Raw genomic sequence first — 19,060 nt, 5'->3', positions numbered from 1 at the left:
CGGCGTCAGTGCTTCATGTGGCAACACGGTTCAGACATTTAAACTTTCCCATCTACTACTTTTGACGGCGCATAAACCGTTACTTAGTGTATATATGTGTATTATGTTGTTGTATGCACACGACATTCAACTAAGACAAAAAGGTTCAAACATGACACAAGGTACCAAACCAGTCATTATGGACTTATCAGTATTTTCCACGTATCCCAATATTTATATCCACGGGTTTGGCTGTTCCACTTTTTAACAAGATCATTATATAGACAGATGATTTTCTGTGATCACTCAATGTCCTATGGTGAGTGAAAACAGTCCGAAATATTCACATCAGCTAGTATCAATCAGAACATTGATATTATTATCTCGAAGCCACCCACATTGTTTGTCAGGAGAACTCAGTCAGAAGCTCAAACTTTAAGAGTAAACCCATTACTCAAGCAATTGATCTTTATTTTTCAATATTATGCAAAGAAAGAAAAGCAAACAAGTTCTGTGGAGCAACCAGTTTTTTATTTATACAAAGAACGCAGCCTTCTACTTCAGCGGGATGAACCGAGAAGAGTGTGTAGCTCCAATACCAGGGCGACCGTGCTTGACTGGCTTGTAAGTGATGGAGAACTCGCCCAAGTAGTGGCCGCACATCTCAGGCTAGGGGGGAAGAGAAATAGGTTAGTAACAAGATACCTCTGGTACACACAGCTGCATCTACAGTGATGTGGTGGTAGTTGCTGATCATAATCTGAGGTCTGACAAGATTTAAAGAAAAATATTCTAAAACTACTTTGATTGGTACATTTGACTGGAAGAGCTAGGGGTCAGTATAGAAGCTCTATACGAAATGTCAGTTGTCAACACTACCACGTTTTTTTTTTTATTATTCTGCAACATCCGGCCTTCATAACAAATTTGATGTCACAACACATTTTACAAACTTAACACTGCAATTATGTGGGTCCAAATGTCAGACTTGTACTCTAGTGTGTGTGTGTGTGTGTGTGTGTGTGTGTGGCATTTTGTTCTGTGGATCATCATTGATCAAAAAGGTAAAAAACATTATATAAACCCTGTTCAAGATGCCTAAATAGGCCAATGCGTACAAATTGAGCTTTACCACACATTTGCAGCAACTGGTCAATTCAGATAGTTCTGTATGTATGTATAATGGAACGATTGTAAGATAATGCTAAACAGGGACAGAACACTGACAAGCCACTAGAACTATTGCTTTCAAAATGAGCGCAAGCGCAATAATTGGTGCTTTGAGTTGTGTCCACAGAAAGGCAAAATACCACAACTGTAAAGCATTTTATTTTCTTAAAATTAATGCCAATGATTTTGTACATTCTCCACCAATATCAACTTTTATTGTAACTGCAAGCGATATTCCTTCACAGGAGGGTGCCCAGAGTAATGATAGTACGTCCAAGAAAGCTGGGGTTTCATAGAGAACAAGCTTTCAACCACCTGACCAATAACACCTCACCTTGATTTCAACCTGGTTGAAAGTCTTGCCGTTGTACACTCCAACCATGGACCCGACCATCTCAGGCAGGATGACCATGTCCCTCAGGTGGGTCTTCACAACCTCTGGTTTCTCCATGGGGGGAGCCTCTTTCTTTGCCCTGCGCAGGCGTTTCAGGAGGGACTGCTGCTTGCGGCGCAGGCCACGGTTCAGCCTCCTTCTCTGGCGGGCACAGTACAGCTGCATCAGCTGCTCACTACACAGGGAAAGAGGACAGTGCTGTCAATCAGGCCCTTTTGAAATATTTGTGACGCCTTTTATATGTGGAGAATATTGGAGTGTAGTGGCAACTGCAATTTAAATTTGGTCAGTCACATAATTTAAGGTTGTGCATCAGGCTGATGTAGGAATGCCTTTCCTGTTTCAGTGTAATGTCTAGTCAGCTCCAGCAAGCAGTTTACCTTTATCAAACTCTGATTTTCAGATATGCACATCATGTAAACATGATGGCCTGAAAATCTCAATACCATTTTAGGGGTGGAGCGTGGGACTTTATCAATGGATGAAAGCTAAGATTCACACTGATAAGCAGTTTAGTTTCCACGCAAATTGAACTTGTAAAAAGTTCTCAGGCTGACCACCACGCAGCATCAACTGCTCCACTCAGGGTTTCACTTACTAAGACATGTCCAGAAGCTGGTCCAGGTCCACACCTCTGTAGGTGAACTTCCTGAAGGTACGCTTCTTCTTGATCTCGGTATCTGCCTGAAAGAGAGACACATCACCCCACCTAAGTATACATCTCGCAGTTACACCAACATCAACCGAATTCAATGTCACCGATTAACATTGACGAACGCGCGTATTAACCCTCGCTCGGAACGACAGTGACATGATAATTATGTGATATTTAGTGACTGGAATAGACGTAGAACCACCGGGTTAGCTTAGCCACAGCTCAGGCTAATACAGTGCCTCTAAGCACACATTTATCCGTCACGCTGAGCAACCATTTTTAACAGAATGGGCAGCGAACGCGTGTAACTGACGGATGACATATGCAGTCATCCTCATTAGTTGTTTTAGAGTTCGGATGCATTTAGATTGTATTTTGGAAAGCTTCACAATCGGGAATACACCTACCATCTTGCTTGAAGTTCCGGGAGAAAAGAACGGGCAGAAGTCTCGTTGGGCCTGATATCGCGCGATTTCAGACCAACATCCGGTGGTGTTTTACGGGGGTATTCTGCACTGTGAACAGCAGGTGGTGCTATTATCAAGTGTCAAGTTTCTTACCAACCAGTCAATACATTACCAGTAATGTAGTAGCATAGTGTAAGACAGGTTCTACATATCAATAAGGGGGGGAAAAACTGTTTTGACAGACATTATAATCGGAACAATTAGGCTATGTGATTGGTGCATAACAATAAACACAGTGCAACTGGATGCTGAACTTTCTCTCAGACAGAGCCCAATCAGTCAGAGTTGGCGACTGTACATCTGACACAAGGGCTGTGTCCCGAGTCCCCTACTGCACACCCTCTTCACATATGACTGTGTGGCCTCCCAGGAAAACAACAGCATCATCAAGTTTGCGGATGATACTACGGTCATTGGAATGATCACTGGTGAGGATGAGGCAGCGTACAGAAGAGAGGTGGAGGAACTTGTGGCCTGGTGCCAAGATAATAATCTCTCCCTGAATGCAGACAAGACCAATGAGATGATTATTGACCCAAGGAGGGGGAGGGTGCAGCACACACCACTTTACATAGCTGAGACAGAGGTGGAAAGGGTGACAAACCTTTAAATTCCTCGGAACTCACATCAGGGAGGACCTCACCTGGTCTCACAATGCACTGCAGAACATTAGCAGCGACTATATTTCCAAAAAAGGCTGAGGAAATCTGGCATGCCCCCCAAACCTCTCAGCAACTTCTACAGATGTGCGGTGGAGAGCGTCCTTACAGCTCAATCACAGCACGGTAAGAAAACTGCACTGAAAGGAAGGCACTCCAATCTGTGATGAAAACTGAACAGTTCATCTCAAGACAAACAGTTTCAAACCCGCAGGCCGTCAGGCTGGTGAACATCAAGCCACCCCCACACACACATACACTCATTACTGAACTGTGAACGACTGCTGCTGTTACTTCATGTCATTACCATACTTTCAATATTTGCAGTAATGCATAGTGCACCTTATACACTCACCGAAACTGATTGTGCAATACTGTTCTCACATTTCTGTGCCTTATTGTTTTTAAATATATTATCATTATACTATTAGCATTTACCTCTTTTTGTATTCTTAATTTAAATTTAAATTATGTTATATTATAGCCTTACATTTTAAGTTATTGTAATACTGTGTGGAAGGAGGACCGAGCAAAGTAAGTTTTTCATTGTACGGAGTAACTGTCTGTTAACTGTGCATATGACTATATCATATCTTGAATCTTGAATACTATTGTTAAAACTAGTATATTATTAAAGTGTTGTGTATATTAATAGAGAAAAGAGTGTGTAATTAAGACATTGTCTCAGGGATGTAAGTGTCTGAGTCAGTGGGGTCCTGGGCTTTATTGATGAACGCAACTGCAGACGGGAAGTATGGAAATACTTCTTCCACCACTGACTAAGTATACATTTATTCACGTAATGAGACCTTATCCTGTTAGAACTGCTTCTTTTGGTATTGTGTATTAACTGGTTTGCGATATCCTACCTGCCTCCTCTATACATGGGGCACAAGATGGAATATTATTGTTCCAATCTTAAATACATATCTGCTTGATACCGGGAGTATTTTTTCCCCTTTAAACAAACACTTTATAAACATACCTCATGTCTGTATTGATCATTATTATTAATGCGCAGTAGTTGCAGCAACATCTGGATTGCACTAAGAGGTAGAGTTTCATAACCCGTCCCGTTATTTTTTACATTTCGTCAACTGGTTTGTCATCTCAGATTGTTTAAAAGCCACTGATAAATATTCTTTCATACAGCTACCACCTGAGGTTTGTACATGACCTTTTCAGCAGAGTGCTAAACCAGAGTGACTGCAGCAGAGAGTGAATAAATCTCCTTTGTGACAAATATGACATCAGTATTTTTACAAACAAAAACACATGATAATGAATACACATCTTTATTACACCGTATTCACAAAAACAAACATTTTCTTCCACTGCCTGGACTATGCCAGAGGAAAAAGACTAGTCCAATAGCAAATGCTATTCAGCGTCAAGGTACACATGAGTGTGTGATTGGTTTGCACATCAACCAATATGTAAGACTTATTCACTGACACAAGAGAATCCAGTATTCTTGCTTGGAATGTTTAAAACCGCCGTTGTGTTATTTTAAGTCCTCCCCCACCATCTTTATTCCAAGGAAACAAGCTTTACTCAGTTGGACTGGTTATGCAAACAGAGGAAATATTTCCTCCAGTAAAAATAAAATAAGTGAAATGAATGAGAGAAGACAAATTATATATTTTGTTCCCTCATCTGTCTGAACAACCAAAAGTGCTCCACTACTGTCTGTCAATGACCCAATACTGAGGGAATGAAGATAAGACAAACACATTTGATAATTTACATCATTCACAGGAATTATATTTTCTAACAGATGAATACAGCGATTACAGATAAAAACAGGATGCAAGTTTCTAAAAAAAAATAAAAATACGTATAAACATTTAAAAAAAAAAAAAAGGAATCTCCCAATGTGTCCACTTCTTACAAAAACAGGCTCCCTTTGTGCAACTAATGACAGGAGAGAGGAGGAGGGGAAAGAAGAATAGGACTTGGCACATCAATAAAAATCCCTGGGATCTTTTAAAAAAAAAAAAAGCTATGCCAAAAGATTGGCTTTTCTGGTAAATACAAAACTCACAGAAATACAGTTTCATGATATGTGTAACATGGTTTTGCAACAAACAAGGTAAGAAAAACAAGTTCATACTAAAAAGTACATGACCAAAGAAGTGCAACATCCTGTGAGCTTTTGAGAGTTTTCCTTCTGCAGAACATGCCTCCATTAGACAGACGTCTCTTTCCCTTCTTACTTCTAGTGATCAGTCCCATCTTCTGGTACACCTGCTCTTCTTCCTGTAACCTTGGTAACCCTCATCTTGGAAATCCGGGATATAGTCACGGGCGACAGCTGCCCCGTTTTGAGTCTTCTGCAACCTCGCAGCTTTAGGACACTACTTTGCGTCATAGATCTGCCGACCCAGGCCAAAGTTCTGGCCACTCTGGTTGGCTCCCTGGCTGTAGCCCATCTGAAGAGACATGGTGCTGTTGTCACACTTGTCTGTGCACAGCTTCTGGTCGTAAATGGCACGTCTTGTCCCTGGAGCAGTCATCCCGGCCTGTGGTAGAGACAGGGGACAAAGAAAATAAGGACCACAACAACATTTATATACAGCTGATTTCACCGAGCCGACATGATTGGCCAAAACAGAGCAAGTATCCGTTTTGCGTTGCAGGCAAACCAGGAGGAGTTTTCTACAAGAATAAACATGGCACTAGTTTATAGTCGTGGAAGAACAGTGATGCCCTGAGGTTTGTTTCCACTGGGAGTCATAGAATTGTGATTTCACGAGAAGTTGGCAATATGTTGCCGTACCTGGCTCGCCCCCTTGTTGGTTCCCATCTGCAGGCTGATGGTGGTGTTGTCCATGGGGGGCTGGATTTGAACTTTAGGGTCATACAAGTGCCTCCTGGTGCCATATGCGTTCATACCTGCCTGACTGGCGCACTTGTTGGTCCCCATCTAAAAGACAGAAGCACTACAATAAATGACTTGATAACAAAAGTCTGCTTCTATCCACTTGTACAATAACAGTGGTAACATTTTGCCACAACAAGAATTTGAGTGACACTTACGAAAGGAATTCAACTTGGCAAAAATAAAATTTCAGGCAGCTGCGACTACACACACTCAAATGTTGCATTGGCAAGTTTCCCTCAATGACTCGGTTATCCCTCTTGACAACACAACAAAAACAGAGTTGGAACAATGAGGCAGCATTTATTCTGAAGTATGCCACACGTGACGGTAGGTTTCGAATAGTTGAGACGCATGCAGCAGTAGGGGCGGGGAAAGAGATTCTTAGATGCATCACGATTCTCTCGTGAACGATCAGGAGGAAGAAAACTCCCTCAATTCGCAACGTTATGATGGGCTATAACATTTCTGGACACCAGGCTGTCCTTTCCTTACCAATGCCCTGAACGCAACAGACGTGCGTTCTCGTTTACGCTCCAAGCTGGGCTACAGTGGCAGAGTTCTGGTGAGGGCGGATATGGATTCAATCTGACCGGCACCACCTGGCCTAAAAGCAATTTGCCTCTCCTCTTGCCAAAAATCAGGATGAGCAAAGAAAGTCACGAAGACCGTGGCTCAGTGGTTGACAGGTCTGTCCTTCAGAGGATCGGCGGTTCGATCCCCGGCTCTGCTAGCCATGTCGATGTGTCCTTGAGCAAGACACCTAACCCCAAATTGCTTTCCATAGCTGTGTCTACGGTGTATGAATGAAAGTCGCCAAATGTAATGTGAATAACAAATTAAGGAGTGCGATAAGTTAGTTTCAGAGCTAAAGCTGAACTGCTGGCAATTCTTCCATTTTAAAGCCTGCTGCTCACCCAGGACTTAAAACAAAAAAAAACACCATACCTGTAGGCCAATTACGCACTGGCCAGCCTTCATCATCTTCTCGTCAAACATCCTCTCCTGCTTGTCAGCGTACTTCACCCCAATGTCCACCCGTGAGTGACAGCCCAGGGTCTTGGCCTGAGAGAGAAGATGTGTAGATGGTTGTCATGGTGGCTATACCAAAATCCAATCAGTCAACATAATTCAGCTTTCAATGACAGACACAAGTAACATCACTCCAACCACTATTGTCAGGACTCACCATGCTAGCCAGCGCGAGCAGTGTTGTCTGGACCTGCGTCATGTTGCCGTTCTCAAACAGGTCGTTGGCTTCGAAGATGTCATGAGGCTTCAGGCCGTACTGTGTGGTGGCTTTGCTGAAGTTGGTCAGGTTCTCCAACTAAAACCACACCAAGTTAAAACAAAATCAATAACAATGTTTAACAAATAAGTGCAGAGTTTATGTGTGCAGGGTTCAGAACAGATCTGTTGGCAAATTCTCTCATTAACAGAAAGCAGTCTTGTGGCTGTAAAAAACATTCAGCCAGTCTCCAATGAGGCAGTGTGTTTACTGGGACCGGCTGCCCCGGAGTAAGGAAAGACACTTTCACAAGCAGCTCAAAATGGTGGCTGTAGAGGCAAAAGGAGCTGCTGCCTTCAACGTGCAAGTATCCATGACAGAGCATGATTCAGTGGCAGGACAGCCTAAACACTCGGAGCACATACAACAGCACAGGGCCAAACCTAATAAAAGTCTCCAACTGCATGCAATGTCATCACGAAGTTCAAAAGAAAATCACTGAAATCAAAAGACATAAAGTTGCCGCTCCTATAACTGGTTAAAACGCATGTCATCAACTAACTTACCTGATGCCAGTTCAGTGTCGACTGGTTGATCTTTTTCACAGAGCCTGGGGCAAGATGGTTGATAAGGCTGAAAGAAGACAAACACTCTTGTTTACCATTCAAAAGCACAGGACATAATAATATGATCACGGTGTTAAGACATCGGATCTCCGCTTACTTGCACAAAATGACTCCACTCTTCAGGCCTTTCTGGAAGTCCGGGCCAATGGAAGCGCCTGTGAGTTCTTCAATCCAGAGCCTTAGCTCCTCCTCTTTCTGAATGTCATACTTCTGTGCGATCTTGTTGGGCAGAGAGGTCAAAGGTCACATGTGGTCCATGAGCAGCAATAATAGCCAGGTGATTTGTTAAACAGTAAATGCATTCATAAGAATGTGTCAGACCTTTGTTAGCAGATTTTAAAAAGTATATATATATATATATATATATATATATATATATATATATTTATTTTTTTTTCCTTTAGTTAATAGGATATTGATATCCAATGCGTTAATTTCGTCCTCTAAAGTTTGTCATAGCTGCATGAAGTCAGGTTCATGGTGACCCCTGAATTCACTTGGCCTCAGTGCAGTATGCTACATCTAGAGTTTTCTTCTTTTTTTAAGCCCTTATGAATAAAAGGGGGACAACACAACCCCCCCGCCCACACACACACAGATATCCTGTTTGGTAAGCTGAGACATGGGGATGCAGGAGGGAAGGGAGAGTTTTAAGGGGCTTAACGTGGCACAACGATTGATTTTCTTGTGAAGGGAATCACTGTTGAGGTGTTAAGACTTATTTTCTCATTGACAACAAGTGTGAGAAACATGCCACTAGCTCTGAAAGAAGCCATTCAGGAAGACCTTTAAGGTCACGTGCAACAGTTAAGTGCCCTGTGTGACAAACTGACATTTTATTATTATTGAGTGACTGAATCTATACATTTCATTCTCCTCCAGTAAAGGAGGAGGTGTTGACTGAGCTTCGTGCAAGCCATCAATCGGCAAACACTCTGTCTTTGTCCCGGGGCAAAGAGAAGCTGAGCCAGAGTTTAACCCACCATATAGAAGCTGGCTGCACTCAGCTGGTTGTACTCTTAAGGAATGCCTGTCTTCTAATTACATTTTCCATCAGTCAATTAGTATCCCCATCCCTCTAATAATTATATATGGCCATTGTAATTACCCACAAAGAGTCAAGCTGAACAGAAGGAATTTACCCCACAGTTGTTGGACAAGAGCTGAATGAACAAAGGAGGGGAGAGAAATGTGTTGATCTAATGAATACAGAAAGTTGATTATTGCAAATGGTTAGAGTTTCCACTTCCGATTTTCTACATTAGTTTTAAGCAAAAGTTAAGGGAGGCCCAAGAGGTTTTTGCCTCACATTTCACGGAGGCGGCTACGTCACCGAGAACAGGAAATACCACCATCATCCCACCCTCCCCCTTCAAGGACATCACTGGTCACAGACAGACGAAGTCTACATGTTTTCTTTATGTCCTCTGGAGATTTGACCCTCTTACAGACGAGGGATGCAGAGAGACAGAGACAAAGAGAGATGTAGCTTGATTGCATTGCTTTTAGCGAGAAGGGGAATCAAGAAAATGATGCTTCAGACAGCAGTCAGTCCCCTCGTGTGTTACTTGTAGGCCTAAATAAAAAAGGAATGCACGTATTAAGGAGTAACGCTACAGTTTTAAAGGGAACGTTCCCATGGTTATACAGCAACTCAGTGCGAGACACAACAACGTGTGTCCTGGTATGTTAAGTGGATCCGGGTGCGCAGGGAGGTCCAAATCAACACGGCGCTTTCCTCATCGCACTCAAAGTGACACATTACCACAGAGTGGGGCCATGTTGGTGTCAACACAAGGACGTATTCTGCACGGTAACTACTAACAAAAGAAAACCCACCTGCACTGACCTGACAAAGAGAAGCAGCACGACACCGTACCACAAAAGTGTGTACGTGTGTGTGTGTGTGTGCGTGCGCGTGTGTGTGTGGTGGGGTGGAAATAGAGTAGGAAACTGTTCATGCAGTTAAAAATCAGCAATAAAAAGGACACCGGGAAGGGTGAATCATCAGGATGACTGACATCCAAACTCGGGACTACTAGACTAGCGCGGGTCAAAGGGACGGGCAACAAGCTGCACGATGAATAAAAAATGCTGGAAACGGGGAAAACATTTTTGCCACAACGACACTCATTTGCCAAGAGGGACAACGCCCATAGTGCGTTTTTAAACGTCGTCTCCTGAAAAAAAACACAAAAAAGGCAATTTTCTTAATTTAATAAGTAAAAGTCGGGAGGAATATCCACTTTGCAAAGTGGATATTTGTTTTGTGAAAGTTATAAAGCCAGTGTATGCTGTAAAACACATTTAAAATCTCGACATGTTTTTTCAAACACTTTCTAAATACTTGACATTGACACGTAAAAGTTATATCAAAATGGAGGCCAGATAACTGCGACGCACAAATGAGTGGATGATGGGAAGAGAAGTTCAGGGCAATGTACCTTTTAGAAAATGATAATAGAAGAATATTTACACATACCTTGTTTCTGATTTCCGCTGATAGTCCGAAGGAAGGACCTTTGTTAAAAGACATTGTCAACGAGTTGTGAGTTTTCTATGAAAGTAAAAAAACAAACAGAGCGCTACTTGAGGATAAACAGGGCACTGAATAATCTCCGACTTTCTCTGCCAATGAAACCTCGAAGCGAAATAAATACTAACTTTCTCTTTACAGCCGCCAATTAGAGCGATCCCACGGTTTCCATCAAAGAGCGTCCACTCAAGAGTCAAGATAGTTCCCTGCTGCTAGTTTACAAGCGGAGTGGAGAACCTCCCAGTAGCCTTAATTAATGATCAACAAGCTATCTTATGGTGGCATGAAACAGAAACATAAGGCTTAGTGCAATTTAAATAGTATTACATTACTCAACGTGGCTAATGAAAAAATGTATTAACTTAAATTATATTTGATTGAATCTCTTATTTATTTATTTTTTAGCAACCTGGAGAAACTAATCGTCTCCACTTCAAAATGTACACATGATCTGTATTTTCAATGTTTTAGACAATATATTGACGTTAGAATATTTATTTGTCCAACAAAGTGATACAAAAGAAAAAGTTAATTTCTCCCTCTTCATATTTTATATTCCAAGCAATGCTGATAGACAACGCTTTAAAACAGTATAGTTTGACCTTCATTTTGGGGAATAAAATGAATTTGTATGAGTAGAAAAATTAATTAAAGAGCATCACACACCACTTCCTCATGGAAAGTAGTGTCCTTTGTCTCACACGAATGTATGCTCATGTCATGCAGACAAAGGATGTGTGATGAAGACGAAGCAGGATGTGCCAACGACCACAACTTAATAACATCTACACGTTAATTCACAGTATGAATTGTTGTGTCCAGCCTATACTTCCATCAATCACGGAAGTATAGGCTGGACACCGCTCGTTTCTCCGGTAAACTCTTTGATTGTACGCTTCGATAATCGATCTTAGACTCCACCTTTTCCCCTTCTCTTCCTGAGATCGCGATTGACATCAAAAACTCCTTATATGGAAAGAAACTTCCCAAATTCCTGAATGGTGGGAGCGATCCACTGGCCCCTCCCTGCATACCAGACGAGTAGCGGACTAGACACATTGTCGCACTTTTTGAGTCACTGTCGAAAAGAGAGAAAAGTTTATTAGCTACTGGGATGACGTAATGTCGGCGCTACGTGGGTTTTAGATCACAGATACAGCTTCCCTTCACGCGCCAGGATTTTCTAAATCTGCTCTAGAATAATGTCTGCTCAACTCAATAACAGCTCACTCGGCAGTATTGCTTCCTTCTTTACATATTAATGACGCAGTGAGTAATTTAACTGGTCTGGGAGTTGAGTTGAGAGTCACACGGTCTTTTTCTTTCTCTTCTTTCAGTTCCACAAAGAAACAGCAAGTCTGCACCATGTTTTTCTGTAATTAAAAAGCAATACTTTCCAAATGGAACAGCACTACAAAATGTATTTCCTGGTACAATAATAGACTGTTAAACGTGGGTGCTCCAGGTGGAAGCATATTTTTCTATTCAAATAAAGTGTTAAGATGCAGCTTAAATGCAACCACGAAGTATATTACACACATTATAGATTGTTGCTGGATAAAACATAATACAAATCACTTATTAGAGAAAGAAAGAGTTCCGCCAACATGTGTTTTTCTAAAAGGGGGCCAACTCACTGAACACGTACCAAGTTGTTTTTCCAGACTCGCCATATAGTTATGGGCAACAGGGCTGTTGGTAGAGAGAGCCAGGGACTACTTGGCCAGTCAGGGACATTACATCGGCCAAAGATGCAGCTGGTTACCTTAACATTGACATGTGCTCTACTCTGGTTCCATGGTGCATTTAGTTACTTTTCTGACACGTGAATTAATTAGTGTTAAGATTGTGGAGCTTATGATCCATGCTGAAAATGAAAATGAACCTAGCATGAACACTGGACGCGTGTCCTGCATACCAAAGCACACGGAGATGTGAGGTTTTCGCTGAATTACAGAACGAAGGGAAACGCATTGCTGTGGTCAAATCTGCAGACAGAAGTGTGCTGTATAGAATTTACCAAAGCAAAAAAAATGATTAGTTGATTGAGAAAATTAATCAATAATGAATTGTACATCTTTTCAGCCACTTTTCAAGCAAAAGAAACCCATTCGATAGAGCGCTTCAAACTTGAGATTCTGATGCTTTCCTTTGTTAAAGATGAGTGAAAGTATTATCTTTGGGTTTTGTATTGTTGGCCAGATCCCACAAAATCAAGTTGAAAACATAATATAGAGCTATTCTTTAAAGTCTTAAACACTAAACTATTGTGTTAGCGAGAAAATCAACAGCTCATTAATTCTTCATGAAAATAAGCCAACATCAACCATTTAGATTTCTTAGATTTGCACTAGTTCAACCAGACGTAATGTGGCCTGTTCTTCCCATCAGCTTCAAGACAAGACACGATGGGATGCATCATTTTGGAAACTAATGACGAGAGCCCAGGTGTCTCTCCTCAGTCTCACTACAGCTGTGATTCTACATGTGGCAGGTGATTACATCATAGAGGTGTGCACATCACTGATTCAGAGTATGAGAGTCAACACACCGCGGGGGGAGAGAGAGTTAATCATCCTGTTATACGATGAGATTACATTAGCTCTCTGAATCACGGCATGGAGTGACGTAGTCATGATATCACTGAGTCTGTCAAACATATAAACACTCTGGCTAATGGCGAATGTTTTTTTTACACACACACACACACACACACACACACACACAGGCCCTTTCTTTACCGCTGGTGCCCTGGATACAACCGATGGAGGACAAACTAAATGTTTAGTAGGATTCTTTTATTTAAAAATAGAGGGACATATATTCTTTGTTGGCCTTGAAAAACGAGAAGTCTGATCAATAAATTCCCACTGAACTGAAGTTACTCGAACCATCCCACACTGATGCAGACAAGAGACAAATGGACAATGCGCACCCCCACATGGATGAACTGTGCAATTACAGCATAATGCAACTTCAGTGACAAAAACAAAAAGGCAGAAGTATACAGAGCTCAGACTGACCATTAAGTTTTAATGGGGCAACATGTTCCAAGGTTGTTGAACACAATGGCACCGCAAAAGACCCACGAGTCAGTGGACTGAGCTGAAGATTTAGATCATTTTATTTTCAAACAATGGAGAGATGTTAAACACTGAACAAATAAAGATGCCCCAGTTAAAACTCCAGAAAACAGATTCTAAAATCAACCAGTTGTAGCACTTTTCCTTTATTGCCAGCTGCGTTGTTGTGCAGTTTCTCATTGTCTGCAGCTTCACCCTCTCTGGATCAGTGTGTACAAAAAGTAACAGAAACGGTGCATATACCAGCGTCATATTGATCCTGGGACTTGCAATTCCCGCAACTCCACGGACAGGCGTGATTTATGCGGAATCAAATCCAGAATTACCATTTACCAAGGCACATTGGTAGGGATGAATGGCTGAAAGAATGAAAACGACAGCGGCTGCGCAGAAGCCAATCTTAATTTACGTCATGGTACGTCAAAACTGGTAGTGACTGATGAGTATAAAGGGAAATCAAAAGTAAGTATTAGTTGGTACATGGAAAATGCCAAAAATATCTGATGCACACAGCTTTCTCCCGCACCCCATTTTATGTTTGCTGTATTGGAAACAGGATGCAAAAAGAAATGCTCCTCAAACGGCATCATAAATGTTTTTTAAACTCTTAAACAGCTGCAAAAACATTAAATACACTCTGAATAAACTGTGGGCACATAGATTGTGGGAGCATCAGTCACTACTCACATTTCAATTCAGTCAGTGATGAAATGACCAACAAGTTGTCTCCTTATGAGCAAGTGCATAAGGTGTCAATCACGTACATTCACTAAGGCCGTTCAACTCACAAAAATATTGTGATGAAAATCCAGAAGGCAAACGATATCTAAAGGAAAGGAAACAACGCGAGTCCCAGTATTCAAATATCTCCTTGATTTTGTCTCTAAAATGCAATTATTGATCAGCGCCATCTGATTTGACATTATCGAATATCTTAAGCTTGGGGGAGAATGTGTCGAATTTTTTGATTAATTAATTTAAAATAAACACTGCACTATGATTAAACCACTTTGAACCAAATCATTTTTCTGAATACATTTATTTTTGTTTTGAGAGCCGAGTTGGGCAGACAGGAGCTGTGTGTTGAGATGGAGAGAAAGAGGGTGATGGTGGAGTATGGAATGTTATTAACCGGATTCATTGGCCAGTCTTAAAGAAAGACCATGCAAAAACATATGTACGCCCCTTTGACATTGAAGATTAGACTGACAGGAACAAATGTAATCAAATAACAGATCTACTTCTGATCTGGTCAAAATAAATAGATGTATACATACGAAATTTATAATTTACTCTTTATATCTCACATAAAGCTTCTTGTACCTGCCCGATACAATCCAGTATTTCATACTCTGGACATGTTCGGCTCTACCTGTGCTAGATGAACTCTATCAACACCTTACTGGGCACCAACATGGCGGTCTGGACAGGACAGCTAAACCCCGGCCTTTCCTCAAAAGCAAACCTAGAATGCAATTCCTTATAAGAAACGAGACAAGTTTTAAAAAAAGAAAAAGAAAAAACGAAAACATCATCATCCCAGTGAGACTGAAATAGAGGTACGATTCAGAACATACACAAATTCTCATCATAACATTATTTCCGGTCGTCTGTGATAATTCTGTCCTCTCTTTCTTGCATTCAGTGTTCGGATCAGCACACTGCAACTAGGGCCTTGTCATTCCTGTGGTTTTCAGTTTGAAAAATAAAACAGAAACAGCCCTTGGTATTACAAACTTAACTATTCTTTTAATCTTGACTCTTTATACCAAAATGTAATTAGATTATCACAGAAAGAGGAGGAGGCATGGGGGAGGGAGTTTAGCAGACCTGGCTTTTTACCAAACTCACAGTGGGCAAAGAAAATCACAAAGTATCTCATCTCTTTGGGGAGACAAAGAAAGGAGTGGAAAAAGACAGCAACCTTCCCAAGCCCCTCAGTCTAGGCAAACATATGGCAGGATGTTTAATTTGCTTTCATCCCCATGCGGGTCCAATGATATGCACTCTGTCCAATCAAACCAGGTGCCCTCGGTGTCAAGACAACCATTCACCCCTGGCCAGTGCTGTGTGTGAACCCTGTCCAGGTCACCGTCCGTCACCTCCTGACTCAAAGCTGGTAATTCCCCTACCGAGTTGTCCGTCTGCAGAACATGTATCTTCCGTGAGTCCTTGATCTCCTGTTCTTCCCTTTTCAGATACTCTGACATGAAAGTGTGTGCACTAGGAGCCCGGACCCCAGAAGAGGTGAGCACATTACTCTGAAGGTTCAAGTAAGACTGGATGATTTCATTTCTGGACAGTTCCTTCCAGTTTGTTTGATGGAAAGGATTATGGCTGGGACCTGGACCTGGACCTGGGGTTGGGGCCGGGGCTGGAACTGGGGCTGGGGCTAGGGCTGGGGTCGGAGCAGCGGGCTGTTGTACAGTGCTTTCAGTTCTCTGCCTCGATTCAGCAAGGTCAGGAGTAGAGACTTCCTCTGTTTGAGAAGGCTCTCGTACCAGAGGTTTTATCTGACCAGTGACAGGATCAAATGTTAATCTGCGTTCTTTTAACCGTACAGGTTTAGTCGTGTCCTCTATTTTCTGGCCGTCTAGGTTGACAGAGTAGTCTCTTGACCTGTACTTCCTCCGTTTATGTTCCAAGTTGGGAACTGTTGTCGCTTCTGTGTCATCAGACACAGGCATAGTCACCTCAGGTGTTGGTCTGTGTAGTTCTGAATTGTGTTGTGGATAAGAGGGTGAAAGGGAAACTGATGGGGATTCCAGTGTTGAAGATATGTCTTGCAATGGACAATGTGAGGGGACTTCTGACGAACTGGTCCAGTGCATTGAAGACCTATGAGAAGAGTTTGGCAATTTGTCAGCAGATGACGCTTGGGCTGGGGAAGATACAGGCTGGGACAAAGACAAGGGAGAGTCCATAGAAGAAGGGCTTGGGATAGGTGTTCCTTTTGGTGCATATGCTGAAGAGCGCTTGTTCACCGTTTCTTGCTTCATGTTCCTTGGACTGGAAGTGAGGCCACGAGGACTTTTGGCTTGATAATACCCGCCTCCACTTCCTTCATCCAATCTGGTCTGTTGCTGCATCACAGCAACTTTAATCATAGAGGAAGTGCTAGGTAGTTTGGCCACTCCAGGCGAGCTAGGACGAGGCTTGACAGCATTAACCGGAATTCTGTTGATTTTATCATTATCAAGGTGCTCTATCCGAGATCTGTCAGGAGACAAGACAACTTGCTGGTCAGGCGGGGCATCAGGACTGCCTGCAATCCCATTAGTGGGTGGCGGGGAAACTGAGACATCAAACGAAGACATCTTGGATATTTTTTCTGGTAAGTGCACTCCGCTGTCCCTGTGCTCTGCTCGTCGTTTGCGGCTGCTTGATTTCTCAGCTTTTGGCGAGTATGTGTTGTGAACATCGTTTCTGATTTTGACTTCAGGGACACCCTTCCCAGACACAGAAATGTCAGGAGGCGACGCATCTGTTCTGCAGGGATGAGAACTGCCATTGGTAGAGCCAGGAGCACTGGCAGCCACAGCTGGTCCAGGTTCAATCAGCTTTTGCCATGTCCTTAAGAGTTTCTTTGCACGCTTCGCAAGATCTTCATTCTTGGTCTTCTTCCTTACATCATTGATCAATTTTCCGAGTCGAGTTTCCTACATAAATAAATGCTTGAGAATTAGAAACAAATGTAGCAATATAATTCAACATGAAGTAGAAGTTCACATATTAAATCACATGTCTTACCTCAAGTGCTTCTTTGGTGATAGGATACTTTTCAAGACCGGAAATTACCTCCATTACAGCCACCATATTGCATATCTGCAGGGAGGACAAACAAACAAAACATGTTGTATCACTTCACCTGCAGTTAGTGGTAGCCTAATATCACAATTAACAGCGACTGATAAATGAAAATGTTATTCACAGTCCTGATGAAATCAACGCAAATGACATACTCACATTAACAGATTATCATGTATTAATGTCATGGCTAGAAACGCAATTGAAGAGAGCCTGCAACGTGTGAGAGTCGTGGTGCAAGTTAGCTTAGGAAACATTAGCTTGTCTGAATACCTCAAATCGACGTTGAAAAGTAACGATGACAAAGTGTCAACTCATAAAAACTATATCATTGCAAACATTTAAAGAAAAGTGAACAAAAACTTGAAGCAAAAAGCGCTAAACTTTAATTTGAGCAAGTTTCTTATTCTGTCAAGTCAATCAGCGGTTCAGTGTCGGCAGATTTGTGTTAGCTAATGTGTCCACCGCTAGCACCAGAGCTAACGTTAACTCACTAGAGAAGGAAGGGTCCGACTATTTCCTAAAGCCTAACATAGCTATTTGAGCTAAGAGCTGCTCAGCTACCTCCCACACTTCAGGGACAATAAAGTAATGGCGTGAGACGGTCTACCACCAAACCCCGGCCCATGAGCAGGAAACAGATGAATTCAGACTAAAGCGTGAGACACACGTTTACATTGTATCCTTTAAAGCCTCTCAATCCGCTTTAGCCTCACGGCTAGCCGCTAACGTGCTACATGCGCCAGCTTGGTGTCTGACCGAGCTTCTGCTAAGTTAGCCTGCAAGCTGTCAAACCGTGAGCTCAGCGGCTCTCCACCTTCCGCAGTCACTTCGACGGGTTAGTGCCACCCCGAACGTGTGAATAACGCGTTTCCTAAATCAACGAAATAGTTAATTGACAGCTAACTCTTGACCTGCCTTGTGTGGTTCAGGTAAACAAGCTAACGTTAGCGTCCTAGCCGGCTAGCTTCACTTACATTGCTGTGGATGTCGACGGCCCGCAGCAGCCGGTCCCTCATCTGCTGCGGGGTAGCCGAGCCCGTTGTCATTGCCCGTTCGGTGCGATCCGGAGGATGGAGGGAGGAATCCTCCGAAATGAAAACCTGGTGACAATGTTGACTCAGAAGCCGCTGCGGTAACACGCCGGGCGGCCGAGCGGCATATTCTTCTGTCGCCTGTGAGGTGGACGGCTCGGGGTTTCTCACATGGAAATGTGTGCTCAGTGTTGCCCGTTGGCTGCTGCCTGCTGGGCGCTCTAGCAACTCACTACCAACTGCTGGATCTCTCAACGGCCTCCTGCTGCATGCTGGGATACTGTGTGTGCGCTTTGACGTCTGCACGTAACCAAGTAAACATCCCTGCCGTTCACCTCCACTTCGGGGTGATACCCACCGATGGTTTAAGGGCGTGCTCCACGGCTTCTTTGTGAACCTCCAGCTGATCCGCTGTTATATACACTACTATTTCATATGTCGGTGGTATGTAGCGGAATTTTAAGCAGAAAAAATTCTGCTATTATACACACAAATTGTCTGATTTTGGAAACTCACTAAAGATCACTTTTGTGGGAGATAT

At 42.5% G+C, this 19,060-nt stretch overlaps 3 protein-coding genes across 3 annotated transcripts; all 3 read right to left on the bottom strand.

Annotated features, from left to right (window-relative positions):
• Nucleotides 1–488: 488 nt before the first annotated feature.
• On the bottom strand, nt 489–2,676 carry rps15 (ribosomal protein S15). Its single transcript, XM_034556436.1, has 4 exons — nt 2,606–2,676; nt 2,142–2,227; nt 1,484–1,718; nt 489–648 (listed from the first exon to the last, which is right to left on the bottom strand). Exons 1-4 carry the CDS (start codon nt 2,606–2,608, stop codon nt 535–537), a joined length of 438 nt encoding a protein of 145 aa, XP_034412327.1. The 5' UTR covers nt 2,609–2,676; the 3' UTR covers nt 489–534.
• Nucleotides 2,677–4,603: 1,927 nt separating this feature from the next.
• On the bottom strand, nt 4,604–10,802 carry cnn2 (calponin 2). The gene is made up of 7 exons (XM_034555243.1): nt 10,542–10,802; nt 8,157–8,278; nt 8,000–8,066; nt 7,395–7,532; nt 7,154–7,270; nt 6,104–6,250; nt 4,604–5,846 (listed from the first exon to the last, which is right to left on the bottom strand). The coding sequence occupies exons 1-7, from the start codon at nt 10,593–10,595 to the stop codon at nt 5,682–5,684; spliced, it is 810 nt and encodes a 269-aa protein (XP_034411134.1). The 5' UTR covers nt 10,596–10,802; the 3' UTR covers nt 4,604–5,681.
• Nucleotides 10,803–13,608: 2,806 nt separating this feature from the next.
• crsp7 (cofactor required for Sp1 transcriptional activation, subunit 7) lies at nt 13,609–18,949 on the bottom strand. Its single transcript, XM_034555231.1, has 3 exons — nt 18,463–18,949; nt 17,429–17,503; nt 13,609–17,337 (listed from the first exon to the last, which is right to left on the bottom strand). The coding sequence occupies exons 1-3, from the start codon at nt 18,532–18,534 to the stop codon at nt 15,616–15,618; spliced, it is 1,869 nt and encodes a 622-aa protein (XP_034411122.1). The 5' UTR covers nt 18,535–18,949; the 3' UTR covers nt 13,609–15,615.
• Between the last annotated feature and the right edge of the window lie 111 nt (nt 18,950–19,060).

The sequence above is a fragment of the Cyclopterus lumpus genome, chromosome 17, assembly GCF_009769545.1.
Source record: "Cyclopterus lumpus isolate fCycLum1 chromosome 17, fCycLum1.pri, whole genome shotgun sequence".
Taxonomy (NCBI): domain Eukaryota; kingdom Metazoa; phylum Chordata; class Actinopteri; order Perciformes; family Cyclopteridae; genus Cyclopterus; species Cyclopterus lumpus.
This window is presented reverse-complemented; position numbering and strand designations above follow the sequence as displayed.